This window comes from Delphinus delphis, chromosome 1 (assembly GCF_949987515.2).
Source record: "Delphinus delphis chromosome 1, mDelDel1.2, whole genome shotgun sequence".
Lineage (NCBI taxonomy): Eukaryota > Metazoa > Chordata > Mammalia > Artiodactyla > Delphinidae > Delphinus > Delphinus delphis.
In genome coordinates, this window is record NC_082683.1 from 30297695 (window position 1) to 30315178 (window position 17484).

At 46.2% G+C, this 17484-nt stretch overlaps 1 protein-coding gene across 1 annotated transcript; it reads left to right on the plus strand.

The window, feature by feature from the left end:
• Positions 1-5478: 5478 nt before the first annotated feature.
• UTP11 (UTP11 small subunit processome component) lies at positions 5479-17035 on the plus strand. The gene is made up of 8 exons (XM_060019705.1): positions 5479-5610; positions 10153-10214; positions 11434-11536; positions 12045-12158; positions 12661-12754; positions 12851-12981; positions 14943-15053; positions 15784-17035. Exons 1-8 carry the CDS (start codon positions 5548-5550, stop codon positions 15865-15867), a joined length of 762 nt encoding a protein of 253 aa, XP_059875688.1. The 5' UTR covers positions 5479-5547; the 3' UTR covers positions 15868-17035.
• The last annotated feature ends 449 nt before the right edge of the window (positions 17036-17484 follow it).

Here is a 17484-nt window from a genome sequence, read left to right on the forward strand (position 1 = left end):
CTGCCGGCGGCGCACGGACTGTGTGGGCGAGCGGGAGCGCGGCCCCAAGCCCTCCCCGAGGAAGTGAGCGCGGGGGCCCGCCCCGCCCGGACCCCGCCCCCGGCCTCCCCTGCCCGCGGGGTGCGGACCCCGCCCCCGGCCCTCGTCCTGGAGGCTGGGGGCCAGACCCCGCCCCCACCTCCCTTTAAGGCTGGAGCCTGCCCCAGCCCCCTGGGCCCGCCGGGCCTAACCTGGCTCTACCAACCTTCCTGGGCGGCCAGGACCCCGCCCCTGTCCCCTCCCTGCAGCCTTTGCTGTCCTCCCTCTCTTTCCCCACTCTCCTTAGCTCCCCCCACCCCAGTCCCCAGCGGCTAGCTGTATTCAGTCTCAGGCAAGGGATACAGGAGGCAGCCGACCAAGGTCCATTTGGGGACCCAGAGGGTCCTCATGCCCTTTTCCTGTCCCCTCCCCCTCGCAGTTTACCCCCAGGGATCACACTCTGCCCAAATTTGTAAAAGAGGACTTATTCCAGCCTGTTGGAGGGGGTGGTTTTGACCCTGCTGTCGCGGCCCTGTCAGTGGGAACGAAGGTGTTCTCTGGAAACAAGGAGTGAAGTCTAAGGACCCCTTCTATAGGGCCTTGACCTTCAAAGGGCATTATTCCACAACCCTGAGTGGTGAAGACAGAAGTAACCACCTCCTCACCTCCAGCTGCATCGTGGGACAGAGAAATCCTCCCTTGGTCTCCACAGTGCCCAGGAACAGTTTTGACCTTTGAGGCCTAGGGGAGACCCTAATCCTTGGCCCCATGACTTTTGAGCTTCTCAGGAAGGGGTGTGAGGAGTGTGCAAGGATGGGGCGCTGCAGGGGCGGTGGAGGGAAGTCCTCCCCGACCTCTACAGTTTCCAACCTTCTGGCTTCCTCCCTGTGCCCTGCCCGGGCGGGAGGATTGGCGTCTGCCAGGGACACAAGGCCCCTCCAGGTCCTTGAGGCCACCGCCCCTGGGATCCTCAGGCTTGTCACTAGGAATAAATAGCCTCGATCTGGAAGGGTGGGGGAGGGAGGAGGAGGCTCTGCTGTGCTGTTAGCAAAACAAGAGACAGCAAACCAACCCTGGAAATAACCTCCTCAGAGTCTAGAGTAGAGATTCAGGTGCCCACAGAGGCTCTCCCATCCCACAGGCTGGGTCCAGCCAAGCTCTCAGAGCAGAGACTCATTCCCTCCCAGGCTGGGGCTGCTGAGTACCCTCCTCTCCCACTTCTGAATCACACGCCTACCTTTCTGGGTCCCAAGTCACACTTGAGGTCAGGTTTCCTTTCAAAATTAACTAATTCCTTATTATTGTTGTTCCTGATGCCTAAACGGTTAAGTGTCATGAGGGCAGGGACTGCGGACTTCTGGTTCACCACTGCATTCTCAGTATCTACTCCAATGTCTGGCACGTAATAAATATCTGATGAATGAATGAATGATGGACACTGCTTCCATTTGGACTCCCACACCCCAGATTGGACCACAGGCACATGCTATCTGGAGCCCAGGGAAGGCACAGCCAGCCCATGGGTGGGCCTTGCTCTGGAATTTGCCTTGCAGGCGTAGGAGACTCCTAGCCCAGGGGAGTGCAGGGAAGACTGCCTGGCTGGAGGAGATGGCAAGAAGGGGTTTGCTCTGGGGTGAGGGGAGGGCAAAGGTGAGCATCCTTCAGAAAGGGAGGAGTTATGAGTGAGTAAGGAAGGTGCTGGATCAAAGGTAGGGTTGGGGGGGGGTCTTTTTTTTTTTTAACTGAAGTACAGTTGATTTACAATGTTGTGTTAATTCTGCTGTACAGCAAAGTGATTTGGGGTCTCTGGTTTTACTCACGGCTTGAATCTCCGATGAGCTGCCTGAATCAGAGCCAATATTTCCTGAGTTCTTACTTTGCACCAGTCCCTGCCTAAGCACTTTACATATATTAATGCACTTGATTTCCAACAACTTTGTGAAATATGTATTTTTATCCTTGATTTAAGGATGAGAACATGGAGGCACAGAGAGAGTAAGTAACCTGCCAAGGGTGACACAGCTAACAATAGAAAAGCCTGGATTCAAATCCAGACAGTCAAATGTCAAAGCACCTTATGCCAAAAAAAGAGCTTAATCATTAGGCTCTATCGCCTCTGTAGTCATTTAACCTCTTGAAGCCTCAGTCCGTCATCTGTTCAGAGTGGGGGACTCCCTGTGTCACAGCATTCTTGCGAGGATTGGATGAAAGCACACAGTAGGTATTCAACATGTGGGACACTCCCTCCACTCCAACACTCTCTTTCCTGGTCAAGTGTTAAGATTCTGCTTCTTGGACTTGGAGTCTGGAGGCCCAGAAAAGTCAGGAGACTTTTGACTTGGCCCAGCCTGAGAGAGGGAGACTGGTGTAGGGCAGGGGCTGTATCCTTTCCCCTCCCCATTTCCAGCTCCCCAGTAGGCTCGCATTTCCCTGCGTGCTCTAATTTCCGTTGACCCACGTGGACGTGCCCCAGGCAGGTCTAGGGATCAGCCTCATGGACTCCCTGTTCCTGTTTCCCATCAGTCCTCCCCCCTCTCTCAGGGAACAGGTGTGTCTGACCGGGGCTGGAAGCAGAGCCTGAGCGCTGGCTGACTGGCCTTGGGTGAGTGGGATCTGGTTGTCCCTTCCCTCACCCTGGAGGCCCCCCCCCACTCCGCTTCCTTATCTTGTTCAGGGTCTCCGAGCTGTTCTCTCACCTTGGAAGTGTTTACAAAAGGAGGCCCTGGGTGACTGATGAGTGGTAAGACTCTCATGGTTTCCTCTGGGTGCTGAATCACTCTCTGATGCTTGTAACCACAAGCTCTCCTCCCCCCAGTGAGATAACTCCCTTCTTTCTCTGGTGTATTGCTCACTCTTACCCATTGGGCTGCCTACAGCCCGTGCAGGCCTCCTAGCTGAGCAGACACCTGCTTTCAGATTGCCCAGAAACACTTGCCTAGTGACCCCAAGCCTGGCAATGGGTCTGTGGGTGCAGAGGGTAAAATGAGTGACTGCTACAGAGCGTGGGGGAGGAAGAGTAGAGGGAGGACTAATCTATGCTTAAATGCCAACTACACGCAGGGCACCATGCCAAGTGGCAGTCATGACTTCATTTCTTACAAAAGCCACGTGAGATGGTTATTATTACTATCACTATTTTACAGAGTAGTACCCGGGGCTCAGAGAGTTTGACAAGGTGGCCCTAAATCACAAGCTGATAGGTGGTGGATGTGCAATTCAAATCTGGGGCTGACTTGAAGGCCCACCCCCACTTACAATGTGCGGAGCTGCCTTCTCCTGGGTATCCCTGCCACTCAACGCCTTCTTCAGGGGAAGTGGCAGGAGCGACTAGGGCTGCCACCTAGTCTGATGGCTGGGCTTCTTAATTGAGATGAGGCTGGAAATGTGGGCATGGGCCAGATCATGAAGGGCCTTGTCTTTCAATGGTTAAGTAACAAATAAGATGGAATTTTGCTAATGCATGTGGCCTTAGTTGGGCAAGGCTCAGACTCAGGGGCAGGAAGAAACTTTTCACATAGCAGATCTCAGCTACTTTCCGCTTTTACACGCCCACTGGCCTACTGGACTCACACCTCTAGGGACTGAGGAGAGGATTTCTCCAGAGGTCTTCAGCTGGAGAGATGAGCACTGTCATGAGAAATGGGTGCAGTTACAGAACTTGCTGAAGTTTAGCTTCACGTGGTGGAAAAGAAGCCAAATGCCTCTGGAATGTTCTGCTGTGCTCAACCCTTTCTCAATCCTTACAGGTAGGTTTAGTAATACTAATAATCACAATAATAGCTCTAATTGATAGTGAACTTGCAGATATGTGAACACAGTATTAAGGACTTTAAACATATTATTTCATTTAATCCTCACAACAATCCTGTAGGTATAGTATTATTACCTCCATTTTACACATGGGAGACTAAGGTTCTGTGAAGCTAACTTTGTCTTGGCTGGTAACGGTTAGGATCAAACACACCTCCATGATTTATGGTCCTAATCATTACATTGTACTGCCTCTGACACTCATTCTGTCAGCTACATCTTGAGGGTGTGAGGGACTTAGAACTTTACAACTAATGCCATGATATAACTCCTCTGTTCAACTATGAGCCCCTTGACGGCCCTATGAGGAGAGCAGTGCGTGCTGTTATCCTTGTTTTATGGATGAGAGAAATGATGCTCATTAAAGCCAAGTAACTGCGTGCATGTGCGATTGGGGCAAATTCTGGACCAAAAGATACAAAAAGACCAAAAAAATCCCAACTGCCACTTCTGAAGAGTCAGGAGCAAAAAAACGGGTGTTGGAAGCAAAAGCAGGGTACTTACTGCGCATGCCCCCTGCACTCAACACCACAAAGGCGTGGGCAGAACACACCTAAGCCACCCCTCTGGCCTGACCCCTGGACACACCCCAACCCTCACCCCATATAAAGAAAGAGCTTGCCACGCCCACAGTTCCGGGAGCAAGCAAGGGAACCTGTTACCTGTTTTTGCTCCCTCCTCCACCTGCAGGGGCCCCAATAAAGCCTTGCCTGAATTTCTTACCTGGCCTCTAGTCAATTTCTATTGATTGGGGAAAGCCAGGAACACTGGTCGGTATCAAAGCGACCTGTCAAAAGTCACACAGCCAGTACATGGCAGAGCCAGACATGGTTTTAAGGATGCTTGTCTCTCTATAGAGTGCTCTTTCGGTACACCAGAAAATTCACAGGGCCCCTAGCTTTTGCATGGCACAGGGATATCGGCTCGGTGCTTTGTGACCGCCTGGAGGGGTGGGATAGGAAGGGTGGGAGGGAGGGAGACGCAAGAGGGAAGAGATATGGGAACATATGTATATGTATAACTGATTCACTTTGTTATAAAGCAGAAACTAACACACCATTGTAAAGCAATTATACTCCAATAAAGATGTTAAAAAAATTATTATTATTTTAAATTGGAGTACAGTTGCTTTACAATATTGTGTTAGTTTCTGCTATACAGCAAGGTGAATTAGCTATACATATACATATATCCCTTCTTTTTTGAATTTCCTTCCCATTTAGGTCACCACAGAGCATTGAGTAGAGTTTCCTGTGCTATACAGTCAGTTCTAAAGTAGTTACCTATCTTATACCTAGCAGTGTATACAAATACACCGCATAAACACGGCAAACGGAGCAGAGCTGTAGTCGACTGCACATGCGCACACTCCAGGCCCAGCTCACCCCAAGGACAGTGCCAGCCACGATGCTCCCAGGTGCCAACGGAGCGGATCACGAAGGCGAACTCACCGTACACGTGGACAGGCTCTGGCGAATAAGAACTGGCTGTTGTAGAGTCACGAGGCTAGACCTAGAGAACTACACTTCCCAGAAGCAGCCTGGGATGGACGCCTTTTGCTAGATGACGTATTTCCGGAAAAGCAGGCGCTGGATAGGCTGCAGAAAGGAAGGGGGCGGTTCTAAACCTCTGGCAGCTTGGCCTATATCCGGTAGGGTCAGTGGACGAGGCGGTGCGGACCCGGCGTTGTCTGTTGAGCTTTTCCAGGACTGAGCAGACATGGCGGCGGCTTTTCGGAAAGCGGCTAAGTCGCGGCAGCGGGAACACAGAGAGCGAAGCCAGGTAGGACCGCACAGGCCCCACGAACGCTGGCCGGTGGCCCCATGTGCTGTTCTCGCCCCGGCCCTACCCCCCACCAACCCAGCTGCGGGTCCTGGCCTTTTCTGTGCGGACATGTTGCTTGTAAATACATGCAAATATATGCTGACGACGCAGGCGTGGCTTGGGCGGACCCTCGCGGTTCGGGGAGGAGTGGGTGGTCGTTCTAGCTAGGAGAGCACAGCTGTCCCTATTCCTGGGAGATAATCAAAGCTATCTTGCAAGGTTTCATTGAAGTAGTTAAATGAGATACTGTGTGTAAAGTGCTTGATCTTCTCTGGAGAAGTTGAGGTCAAAGTTCACACAGGCAATAAGTGTCCCCGCTGGAACTGGAATCCACATCTAAAGATACTCAGCCCTGTCCGCTGTGTATGCGGGCTGATCCCGAAGAGATTGGAGTTAATTAATGTGCTATCATCATCATGCCTGGGCTTTGAGATCCATGGAGATCTTCCACGTAGGCTTTTTGTTTATGTCTCACCATGTAATGTTGGTGTTTTCCAACCCCATTATACAGATGAGGAAACTGAGGTCCAAAGAACAGAATTGACTTGCCCAGTCACAAACAGCAAATTCAGACCGAATAAACAATTGCAGGACTTCTGTGGAGGGTGTGTTTGTGTGGAGAGATTGAGTGGAAATTCATTTAATATATGCAGAATCAATTTATTATTCTGTTCTCAGGAATCACACAATATCTGATCCAGAAAGGCCCTTAGGGATGTCTGGTGCAATTTCATTTTACAGATGGGGAAGAGAAAGAGAATGATGTGTCTAAAGCTGTGTCACTGATGGATGGGATGGAACTAAGGCCTCCCAACCACAGTTCAGTCTTCCTGCTTAATAGCATTTATCAGACATTTATTGTGCACTTGCTGTATGCTCAGTGGTGTGCTGGGAGTAGTGTATCGATAATTTGCCACCTTGTTTGGAGCCCTGTGTGGATCTATCTAAAAATAATAACAGCTAGAAGTGCTTGTTGTGTGCCAGAGCCAGACAAAGTGCAAAATGCTTTACCCTTATTATCTCATTTATCTCTCAAGAGTGTGTGGAAGTAGGTACTATTATTTTCTTACATTTGCAGATGGGGAAGCTGAGGCTCAGATAGGTTAAGTAATTTGCCCAAAGACATACAGCTGTAGGTGGCAATCAGCAAAGCCAGGGATCAGACCAAGTGTTTTGAATCCAGAGGCTACTAAAAGTTGAAAAAAGAAGCAACTTTATAAGAGATGCATAAAAAAATGCCCAATGAGGGGGGGGAAAAAAAAGAAAGGGGGAAAAAAACCCCAAATTAAAAAACAAACAAAAATGCTCATTAAGGAACATGAGTGGGAAGAGGAGAGATGATGAGAGAAAGCATCACAGTGAAAATTGTTGGACTTGGAAGGCGATGATAATAACTGTCAACTTAAAAAAAAAATTTATTTTATTTATTTATTTTTGGCTGTGTTGGGTCTTCATTGCTGAGTGTGGGCTTTGTCTAGTTGCGGTGAGCGGGGGCGACTCTTAATTGTGTCGCGCGGGCTTCTCTTTATGGTGGTGTCTCTTGTTTCGGAGCACAGGCTCTAGGCGCACAGGCTTCAGTAGTTGTGGCTCGCTGGCTCTAGAGCGCAGGCTCAGTAGTTGTGGCACACGGGCTTAGTTGCTCCGCGGCACGTGGGATCTTCCCGGACCAGAGCTTGAACCCATGTCCCTTGCATTGGCAGGTGGATTCTTAACCACTGTGCCACAAGGCAAGTCCCATAACTGTCACTTTTTGAGCACTGACTGTATGCTAGGTACAGCCCAACATGCTGTACAAGGATTATCTTGTATAATCCTACAGCATTCCTGTGAGGCAGATGTTATCCTCATTTGTATCAATACAAATGAGGAACCTGATGCTTAAAGAGGTTGAATAGTGTGTCCAAAGGCACAATTGTGGGTAGTTGATTTGGATTCGTAGACAAGACAGAGGCAAAGAGCATGACATGGCCATGTCTGAGTGGGAATAGAGGGTCTTTGTGGGAGAGGTGAGGAGGAGGCCATGCTGGGAAGGTTGGTAAACACATTGACGAGAGCCAGGGAAGCCCACTTTGTTGCTGTTTTGACCCTTGAGTTTTCTTTCTCTATTCTCTGTCAACTTCTCTTTGTCTGCTATAATTAAAATAATAATGATCAAGAGAGGGCTTGGGTATTATTTTAAATATTGAGTTATTTCTTGCATCACTTCAAGGTAGAGGATGAGAGAGGAGACTGTTAAAAATCCCACCCAAGGACTTCCCTGGTGGTGCAGTGGTTAAGAATCCGCCTGCCAAGGCAGGGGACATGGGTTCGAGCCCTGGTCCAGGAAGATCCCACATGCCATGGAGTAACTAAGCCCGTGTGCCACAACTACTGAAGCCTGCACTCTAGAGCCCACGAGCCACAACTACTGAGCCTGCGTGCCACAACTACTGAAGCCCACGCACCTAGAGCCCATGCTCCACAACAAGAGAAGCCACTGCAATGAGAAGCCCACACGCCACAACGAAGAGTAGCCCCCGCTCGCCGCAGCTAGAGAAAGTCTGCGTGTAGCGACGAAGACCCAATGCATCCAACAAGTAAATAAAGAAATAAATTTTAAAAATTCCACTCAAGTTATTATACAAGTTTAAACAGTAGAGAAGTTTATGTACTGCCTCAAACATCGAGAATATTCAAAGTGGAAGAGGATGCAGTGTAGGAGGGTGGGGAAGATCAGACTGTGGCCCCAGATAGAATAGGTCTCGTTCTAGCTTTGCCACTTACTCGTTCTATGTTCTTGGGCAAGTTGTTCTCTAAACCTCATTCCCTTTTTGGAAAATTGGGGTAACAGTAGTGTCTGCTTTATCCACTTTCCATGATTGTTTGGGGATAAATGACATTGTGTGTAAGGAGCATAGCAGATTGCTTTGTAACAGTATTTCATTTTTTTTTTTCACCTTGATAAAAATTTTATTAACTCATGTTACATACTCATCCTAACAAGAGAACAGGAATTTTTTTTTACCTTCTGGGAATGTCAAAACTCCTAGATTTTACAAAGCAAAGTAAAAGTACATACAAATGCTTTTAATTTTAAAAAAATTTGGAAGTGTAGCGTCTTCATTGCTGGGCGCAGGCTTTCTCTAGTTGCAGTGAGTGAGGGCTACTCTTAGTTGCGATGCGGGGGCTTCTCATTGTGGTGGATTCTCTTGTTGCGGAGCACGGGCTCTAGTCACAAGGGCTCAGTAGTCGTGGCTCGCGGGCTCTAGAGCACAGGCTCAGTAGTTGTGGCGCATGGGCTTAGTTGCTCTGCGGCACGTGGGATCTTCCCGGACCAGGGATCGAACCTGTGTCCCCTGCATTGGCAGGTGGATTCTTTTTTTTTTTTTTGCGGTACGTGGGCCTCTCACTGTTGCGGCCTCTCCCGTTGCGGAGCACAGGCTCCAGACGCGCAGGCTCAGTGACCATGGCTCACGGGCCCAGCCGCTCCGCGGCATGTGGGATCTTCCCAGACCAGGGCACGAACCCGTGTCCCCTGCATCGGCAGGCGGACTCTCAACCACTGCGCCACCAGGGAAGCCCAGCAGGCAGATTCTTAACCGCTGCGCCACCAGGAAGTCCCCATACAAATTCTTTATAGTGATTTTCTTTTCTTTCTTTTAATTTTATATTTTCACATTTTTCTAAAATGTAACGGTAATTCTTAATAAATGTGGCCTATTACGATGATGTAGGCAAAAGCATCTAGCACTGACCTTGCCGTAGGTTAAGTGCTCAAGTAGTGATAGCTTGTAGAAAGATAATACCAAGATTTAATCCTTGTACCTTCATGCTATCCAAGTTCTGTATCAGAGAAAGTATTTTCTGTCATACTTGGTTTTCTCTCATGCTTAGTACCGAAATTAGGATAATAACAGTACACATATGCTGGACACCAGCTATGTGCCAGGCTGTGTGCGGGCAGCTACCACTTACAGAGGCTCATTAAATCCTCAGGATAGTCGTGAGAGGTAGATCTTATTGTTCTTATTTTATAGCTAGGAAACAGGAGCTCAGAGATGTTAAGTGAAGTGCCCAGAGTCACAGACTGTTAAGAGGTAAAGCTTGGATTTGAACCCAGTTCTTCAGACTCTAAATTTAGCTCTCTTAACCACAGTTGCTTCCCTGTTACTATGTTTTCCCTTCATAGTATTTTATAAACCCTTGGATTAAGTCTGTAGTAATTTTAGTACAACTGGCAACTGCTTTCTTAGTGCCGAGTCATTGTTGCCTTTCTCTGTCCTTAATAGGCCAAGAAGCCTACTACGGCAGCACTTGTGACCTCTCTGGCGCCTGCATTGGCCTCTCATCCTTGGGCAGTGCCCATTTGGGGGAGGGGAGGGAACAGGATAGCACATTGGCTGCCAGGACGTGGATTTACTGAACGCTCCAGAGATTCTTGTTCCTGTCAGGTGTACTGTTGATTCGGGTATGTGTTTGCTGAGGAAACTAAGCACTTTTTTTTTCCCTTTTGTCTTCTAGCCCAGCTTTCGAAAACATCTGGGCCTGCTGGAGAAAAAGAAAGATTACAAACTTCGTGCAGAGTGAGTACAGTCTTTCTGGGAGCCGTGCTGCCAGAAAAGCTTACAGCCTCCCTGTACTACAGCTGAATTGCCTGAGTGTCCAGCCGGGGATATTTCCTGCCATTGATAAAATGGCCAAAGCTCTGGCAGCCTGTCAGATACTTTTCTGCGACCCTAAACTTCGCTCTTTGTTTAGGCAGAGCGTTATTTATTTAACTGTAGTTGCATTGAGAATTTTTTTTATTATGTTGCTCCAGATCGTTTTCTCAGAGTGGCTTTGGTTTGCTTCTGCCTTGGTGTTTGAGCTAAAAGCTGAATCTTTTTTCTCTCCCTTTTCTTGAAGTTCAAGATAGAATCTAACATTCCAGTTGTTGAGCCTCTTACATCACCATGTGTGGTGTGGAATGAAGACATGTGAAAGATGGATTCATGGGACTGAGTGTGGGTGATAATGAACTTCGAAAACATTTTATAAAACAATCATCTCTATTCTTCTTCCTTAGCACTTTATTTACAAAACATTTTATAATTATTTGTTAGCCATGCATGTCAGCTGAGGTCCTTTTTATGCCCCCGGAGCAGCTGGTGGTGGATTAAGTGGATTGCTCTGGGTTCCAGAGTTTTTCAGGCAAATAATAATAACTGAGTGCTGTCATTAGGCCAGGCAGTGTTCTAAGAGAGTTACCATTTTTACATGCATTTATTCCAGCAGTCTTTGGGGATACTATTATTATCACACCCATTTCACAGATTAAGTTGGGATACAGAATGGTTAACTAATTTATCCAAGATTACTCAGCCAGAAGTGGTGGAGCCAAGATTTGAACCCAGACAGTCTGGCTCCAGAGTCCATGATTCTAGTCACTATGCTATACTACAACGTGTAGTTTCTGAATCTTATTTGATCACTCGGTGCCCAAGCTTGCATCAGAACCCCGTCTGAGGAGTTGTAATCTGTGCTTTGTTGGGTCTCTCCCTGTAATGATGTAGATGGCAGTAAAACTTATGTGAAATGGGGACTGTTAATTCCAGGTAGAACAGGGATAGGAGAGGACCCACAAAGAGATGAGCTCAACATCTGACACTGGAGTGTGACATTGGAGTGTGGGTCGAATGTAGTCACTCCTTTTGGCTTTTTTGAGTTTCATTTTTTATGTATCATTAGATGCTTGTAAAGTTTGCTTGTTGTGGTTTTTTTTTTTTCTTTTTTGCCATGAACATTGTTTAACCTGCTTTTCAGTGACTACCAGAAAAAGCAAAAATACCTTAGAGATCTCCGGAAGAAGGCTCTTGAAAAAAATCCAGATGAATTCTACTATAAAATGACTCGGGTTAAACTCCAGGTGGGTGCCTAATGGATCAGTTGGTTTTTTTTTTTTCCCCTGCAATGCCGTATGGCATGTGGGATCTTAGTACCCTAACCAGGGATTGAACCGATGCCCCCTGCAGTGGAAGCACAGAGTCTTAACCACTGGACTGCCAGGGCAGTCCCTCAGTTGGTGTTTTGAGCTCCAACTCAACAAGGAAAATAAGGATGAGGGAGGAGATAGATAGCTAGGACCCTGGGCTTTTATTTAGCTCTTCTCCAGTTGGTCAGGTGCTCCTGGTCATGATGCAAAAGGCAAAGCTGCCCCTTCATGAGCAGCATGCGTTTGCAGTTGTCTGATGCCTGGAGCTATTCTGAGAGGGTGATTGGAGGTGCTGAATTGAATGTGTGTCTTGGGGGCCTGGTGCATTATGTTGCTGTTGTATGTTGCCTTTGGTTGTCTTTGTTCCAGCCACGAACTATGCCAACAACTTATTAATGATTTTAATCTAATAGGAAACGTATCTTTTAAATTTGGATTTTAGGATGGAGTTCATGTTATTAAGGAGACTAAGGAAGAAGTAACTCCAGAACAGCTGAAACTAATGAGAACTCAGGATGTCAAATATGTAGAAATGAAAAGGGTTGCAGAAGCTAAGGTAACAACTAAAACTCTTTATTCTGATATGTTTTTGTTGGTTAAGAAGAGAAATAGAAATCCATTGATCTCGAGTTGTAAGTTGATTTCTTCTGGCATTTCCAATCTTAAAGTACACTTAATTATGATAATGGTTTAAAAGTATAGTCAGCATGGTGGAGTGGAAAGAGGTCAAGTTTGAGACAGACTTAGGTTTAAACTCTGGCTCTGCCATTCATCAGCCCCATGATTATGGGCAGATTAACTTCCCTGGGGCTGTTTCCACATTTCTATCTCATAGGATTGTTGTAAGGATTAAATGAGTTTTGTGTAGTGCCTAGCTAGCCCCCTACCTGACATGTGGTTGGTGCTTGATAAATGTTAGTGGTCCTTTCTTTTAAAAGAATGAAGCAGATTCTTTGCTGGCTGGTGATAATGATGTGGAATGGTCTAAACTTGTGCAAATTCATTTCTGATACCCTAGAAGAACCCAATATAAAATGAGACCATATTCTGTATCCTAGAAAATTGAAAGACTAAAATCAGAGCTCCATCTGCTGGATTTCCAGGGGAAGCAACAGAAGAAGCATGTGTTTTTTTTTGACACCAAAAAGGAAGGTATGAAATGTTTGAAAGTTTCTGGGACAGTCTAGCATATTGGTCTGTGTTGTTTGGTGTCAGAGACAGCGCCTTAAGGATTGTCTTGACTTTTAGTCGAACAGTTCGATATTGCAACTCACCTGCGAACAGCTCCAGAACTAGTCGACAGAGTCTTTAACAGACCTACGATAGAGACCTTGCAGAAGGAGAAAGTGAAAGGAGTTAACAATCAGACTCGACTTAAGGTAATTTTCTCCATTTTTCTTCAGGTCTGAGTTTATGGGAATCTAGGTTCTTTTTTTTTTCTCCCTACTGCATTTAAGATGATTATTTTTGGAAAACTTACTAAGTTCTCTTAGAGAAGTGGAAGGAGGAGTTGGTGATGGGAGCGGAAGTGGAGAAGGGTTCCTTAGTTTCTAAGATTAGAGGACGTGTAGCGTAGTGGTCAGGAGCTTACTTTCTGGCCTTTAGGTCTGCATTTGTTTTGGGGTTTTTTTGTTTTTTTTTTTTTGGCCATGCTGCGAGGCTTGCGGGATCTTAGTTTCCTGACCACGGATTGAACCCGGGCCCCGGCAAAGCACCGAGTCCTAACCATTGGACCACCAGGGAATTCCCTAGGTCTGCATTTGAATCCTACCTCTGACCCTGGGCTTTGTGCTTTCAATGCTTGTAACAGGTGCCAACACTTTTAAAAGGCAAAGAAAGGAGGGGACACTGAAGATGAAGGGATTTGGTATACTTTGATATTAAACCTTTAACAGTGAATATGCATATCAAAAGGTCTTTCATGTTCTGCATTTGTACCCCAACTTTTGTATTGACTTGTCCTTACGGTGCTTTCCATCACTGTAACTGGGTTTGTGAGAAGACATGCTTTTTCTCCAAGTCTTCTGGAGTTGCACTCTCACTTCTGACTGATTCATTTAAAAAAATGCTGTCAGTGTGTTTCAAGCAGACAGCTGTTCTGTTTGGATTTGAATCATTTACACTGCATCAGCTTTGTTTAATTTCACAGCAGCTTCTCCAGCTCAGAGGCAGCTAAACTTGCTTTAGTAATATAAATACCCCTAATTAGTTTGATTATATTGGGTAATCCCATAAATCAACAGTCTGTGCAATAAAGTGAAAACAAAAGCTGTCTGAAACCACTGCTGTGAGACTACGCTAGAACTGGTGAATTGTTTAAATCCAAGGCCCAGTAATATTCCCCTCTGTGTAGATAACACTTCCAGCCAGGGAGCCGGCTGACTGGTGTTCTAGTGATAACCCTCTTTGTCATGTAGTTGTATTTTCAATTAGCTGTGTCGCCGACACTTCTCAAGTATTGCAGTAGTCCCTAAAGAGATTGGTGTTCCGAAGTCCTGTGTAGAATAGTTCACCATCTTACCTTTTGAGAAGTTGGGAAGGTTTGGATTGCCCTTTTTGTCTAGTGGTGTTGTTTCTTTTGACTGTCTTGTTTAAAGCAAAATTATTTTTATTAAGAGACTGCTGGTGGGTGGCTTGCAAGGGAATTTTTAGTCTGTAACTTGGAGGGGGTGAGCAGTCCATGAATGGGCTTTAGGAAGTCTATGAACACCTTCTTCCCACCTTGAAATTTTGTGTGACTGGGTATATACGTTTTTATGAATTTGTACGAATACATATATACACTTATGTCAAGAAAGAATCCAAAGCTTTCATCAGTTTCTCAGAGGTCTGTGATCCCCCCACATTGAAGGACCATTGGTCTTCGAGGGTCATCAGTAGTGAGAATTTTCAGGTCAGCTTCCACTGACAGAGCCCTTCTGCTCTCTGAGTTCCGCGGTTCTGACACCAGCACACTGCCCGGTGGCCCTTCTCTGCTTCTCTACTCATTGTGTAGGGTTTCCAGCACTGGTTCACTCCTGCACGTTAGGTAACCGGGACGCTCAGACAGCTCAGTGTAGTAGTGGAAAGATTCCTGGGATCTGTGAGACTCGAGGCGCAGTCCTGATTCTGCTCCAGGTGAGCCTTGTGTCCATGGGCAAGGCTCCAAGTTTCCATGGAGCTCTGGAATGTGGTGTTCCTAAAATGGCCAACTTCAGAGTCTCTTGTTACGTTGATTCTGGGGTGAGGAGGGAATTGATGAAACCATTTATGCGTTTGGGCCCAAGTGGATTAAGAAACAGTTTCTTACTCATTTTTACCCTGTTAATTGTTTTACTGAAAATGTGTGTTTCTTCTGCAGCAAATAGCGAAAGAGAGGCAAAAGCAGTATAACTGCCTGACACAGCGGATTGAGCGCGAGAAGAAATTGTTTGTTATTGCACAGAAAATTCAGACTCGCAAAGATCTTCTGGTGAGAAGAGAGAGCCTTAGGCCTTCATTTTATTTTATTTTATTTTTATCCTTGTAAAGTTCTAAACTGAGACTGGATTTCAGCTGTGTGTAAACCAACCCCAGTGAAAATGTCTGCTCCTCAGGGGCAGTGGTTTGAGCCAGTGTCTGTTACTCTGACAGTGTTGAAATGTTCCTTGATTAAGAAGGTAATAAGGGGCTTGCTTATTAGTCAGTGCTTTGGAACAGCAAAGGGTAGGATCGGGTGGCATATGAACTTTATAGCTTATGAGCAGCTATCTGTAACATTTAAACAGGTTAATAAAACAGTGCGTGTCACTCACTGGTGTTTAAAAATAGACAACATTGTGTAGTTAAATAGCAGAGCTAAGGAATATAAGATGCCCCTTTCATATTATCATTCCTCTAAATGTCAAGATTTTCAGCTTTGCGGATCATTTTGGTCTGCCTTTCTCAACTGGGGTTCCGTAAGAGAAGAAGCCCTACAAGATAATGAGTTAAGTACCTTTCTTCTCAATTTTCACAAGAACTTCTGCACAGCCAGCCTCATTATAGATGCCCAGGGGAGAACTTGACTCATCACGTTGGGGATGCCTTAGGACAAAGGGCTTTGTCTCTCTTGAACATTGAGAAGGGCTGAATTAGGGGCTTTCTAATAGGTAGTTTATTAAACTTGCTGTTTTACACAGACCTCTCCTACTATTTACTGGTAACTTTTTACTCTTTTGTAGGATAAAACTCAGAAGGTGAAGGTGAAGAAAGAAACAGTCAACTCCCCAGCTATTTACAAATTTGAGAGTCGTCGAAAACGTTGAAGTGTTAAAGATAAGACTGTCATTCCACGTGGAAGAGTTTATGTTTTTTTTCCAGTAACTTCAGATTGCACTCTTCTAAGTGACTTGGTTTTCCTGTTTATAATCATAATTTATTATAGATCAGACATTTGATGTGAACAGTGTTAACGCCCCTTCCCCCGTCTAAATTGTTTGTGGGTTGTTGAATTGTTGAAATCAGTCTTTTTTTTTTTGGCCGCTGCGCGAAGCCTGCAGGGTCCCAGGTCCCCGACCAGGGATCAAACCCAGGCCCAAGGCAGTGAAAGCGCCAGGTCCCAGTCACTGGACCACCAAGGAATTCCCTGAAATCAGTCTTATTTTTATATACTTTCATGTTTTTTCATTATAAAAGTTACATAATCTTCGATATAGCAAATTTGGAAAACACGTGAGTTCATCTCTAATCCCAATACTTATTCAAGAACGACAGATAGCTGTTGCATGCTTAACTATGCTGGGAGGTTAGGGAAATGGAGGTGAACGACTATCAAGAGCATTCTGGTTGAGTTCCTCCACTTTGTAGAGGTTGGCACTGGTCTTTGTGTTTTGTAGTTGTAATTAAACACCTTTATGGCCTACTTTTTTCACTTACTGTTAAATCATTAGCTCTTTTCCATTTTGTTACATCATTAAATTTTTAAAAGTAATATATGCTCATAGTAAAAATTAAAGTAAATATTTCTAATGTTTGCATAATGTTTTAACCAGTGGATAGCCTAATTTTACCCCCATTCATTCTTAATTTATTGGATATTCCGGTGGCTGCATAAGTTAGCCAGGAAGGACTTTTTTTCTTTTACACTTTACAGCTGCAGATAGAAACCCTTGGAATTAAGAGCTCACAGGGGCACCTCTTCTTTATTGATGAAGCTCAGATCAGAACAGACCTGGCTCTCTGTTCCTGCCCTCCTGGCCAGCTCTTGATTCCAAGGCTATAAATGGCTTGGTACAGGCCTTCACCCTAGAAATAGATATCCCAGCGTGTGTGCGGCAGACACATGGACCTCCCAGAGTCTCACCCTTCCCTTATTTGCCCACACAGGGATGGTAGGCCGAGGCCAGTCAGGACAGGGCTGAGCGTGCTTACAGCAGATGTGTGAGGAGCAGGATTCTGGGAGGCTCGCTTACACCTCACCCCCTGGAGCGGGGAGAGCACCCTTCTGCAGGTATTTAAAAAGAAAAGTTACTAGAGCTTAATAAATTCCTGTGACTATTATGTTCTTATGCAAGCCTGAAATGAAAGCCTGTTCCCTAAGGGTGTACTCAGTGGGATTCAGATCTGGGAGCCCTGGAAAGCAGGAAGAAGGGCCAGGGGACTAGAAGCTAGCAGCTTTTGCCTTCAGGAAGGTAGTGCTTCCCAGTCTGGGAAGGTGCTGTGCTAAGTAAATGCTGATGGTCTTATGACAGAGGCGTCTGGAGACTTGAGACCTGAGTCAGGAAAGGGACTCATCCCGTGGGCGTTGGACAGAGGAGCAAACAGATCCAGCAGCAGTCTGTTCCTGGGACAGAACAGCTTGCGTGCTGCTGCTGCTGTGGCTGCCTTGCCCCCGCCGGGGAGGAAGGTGGGGGGAGGGTGGAGGTATACCTACAGGCCTTCTG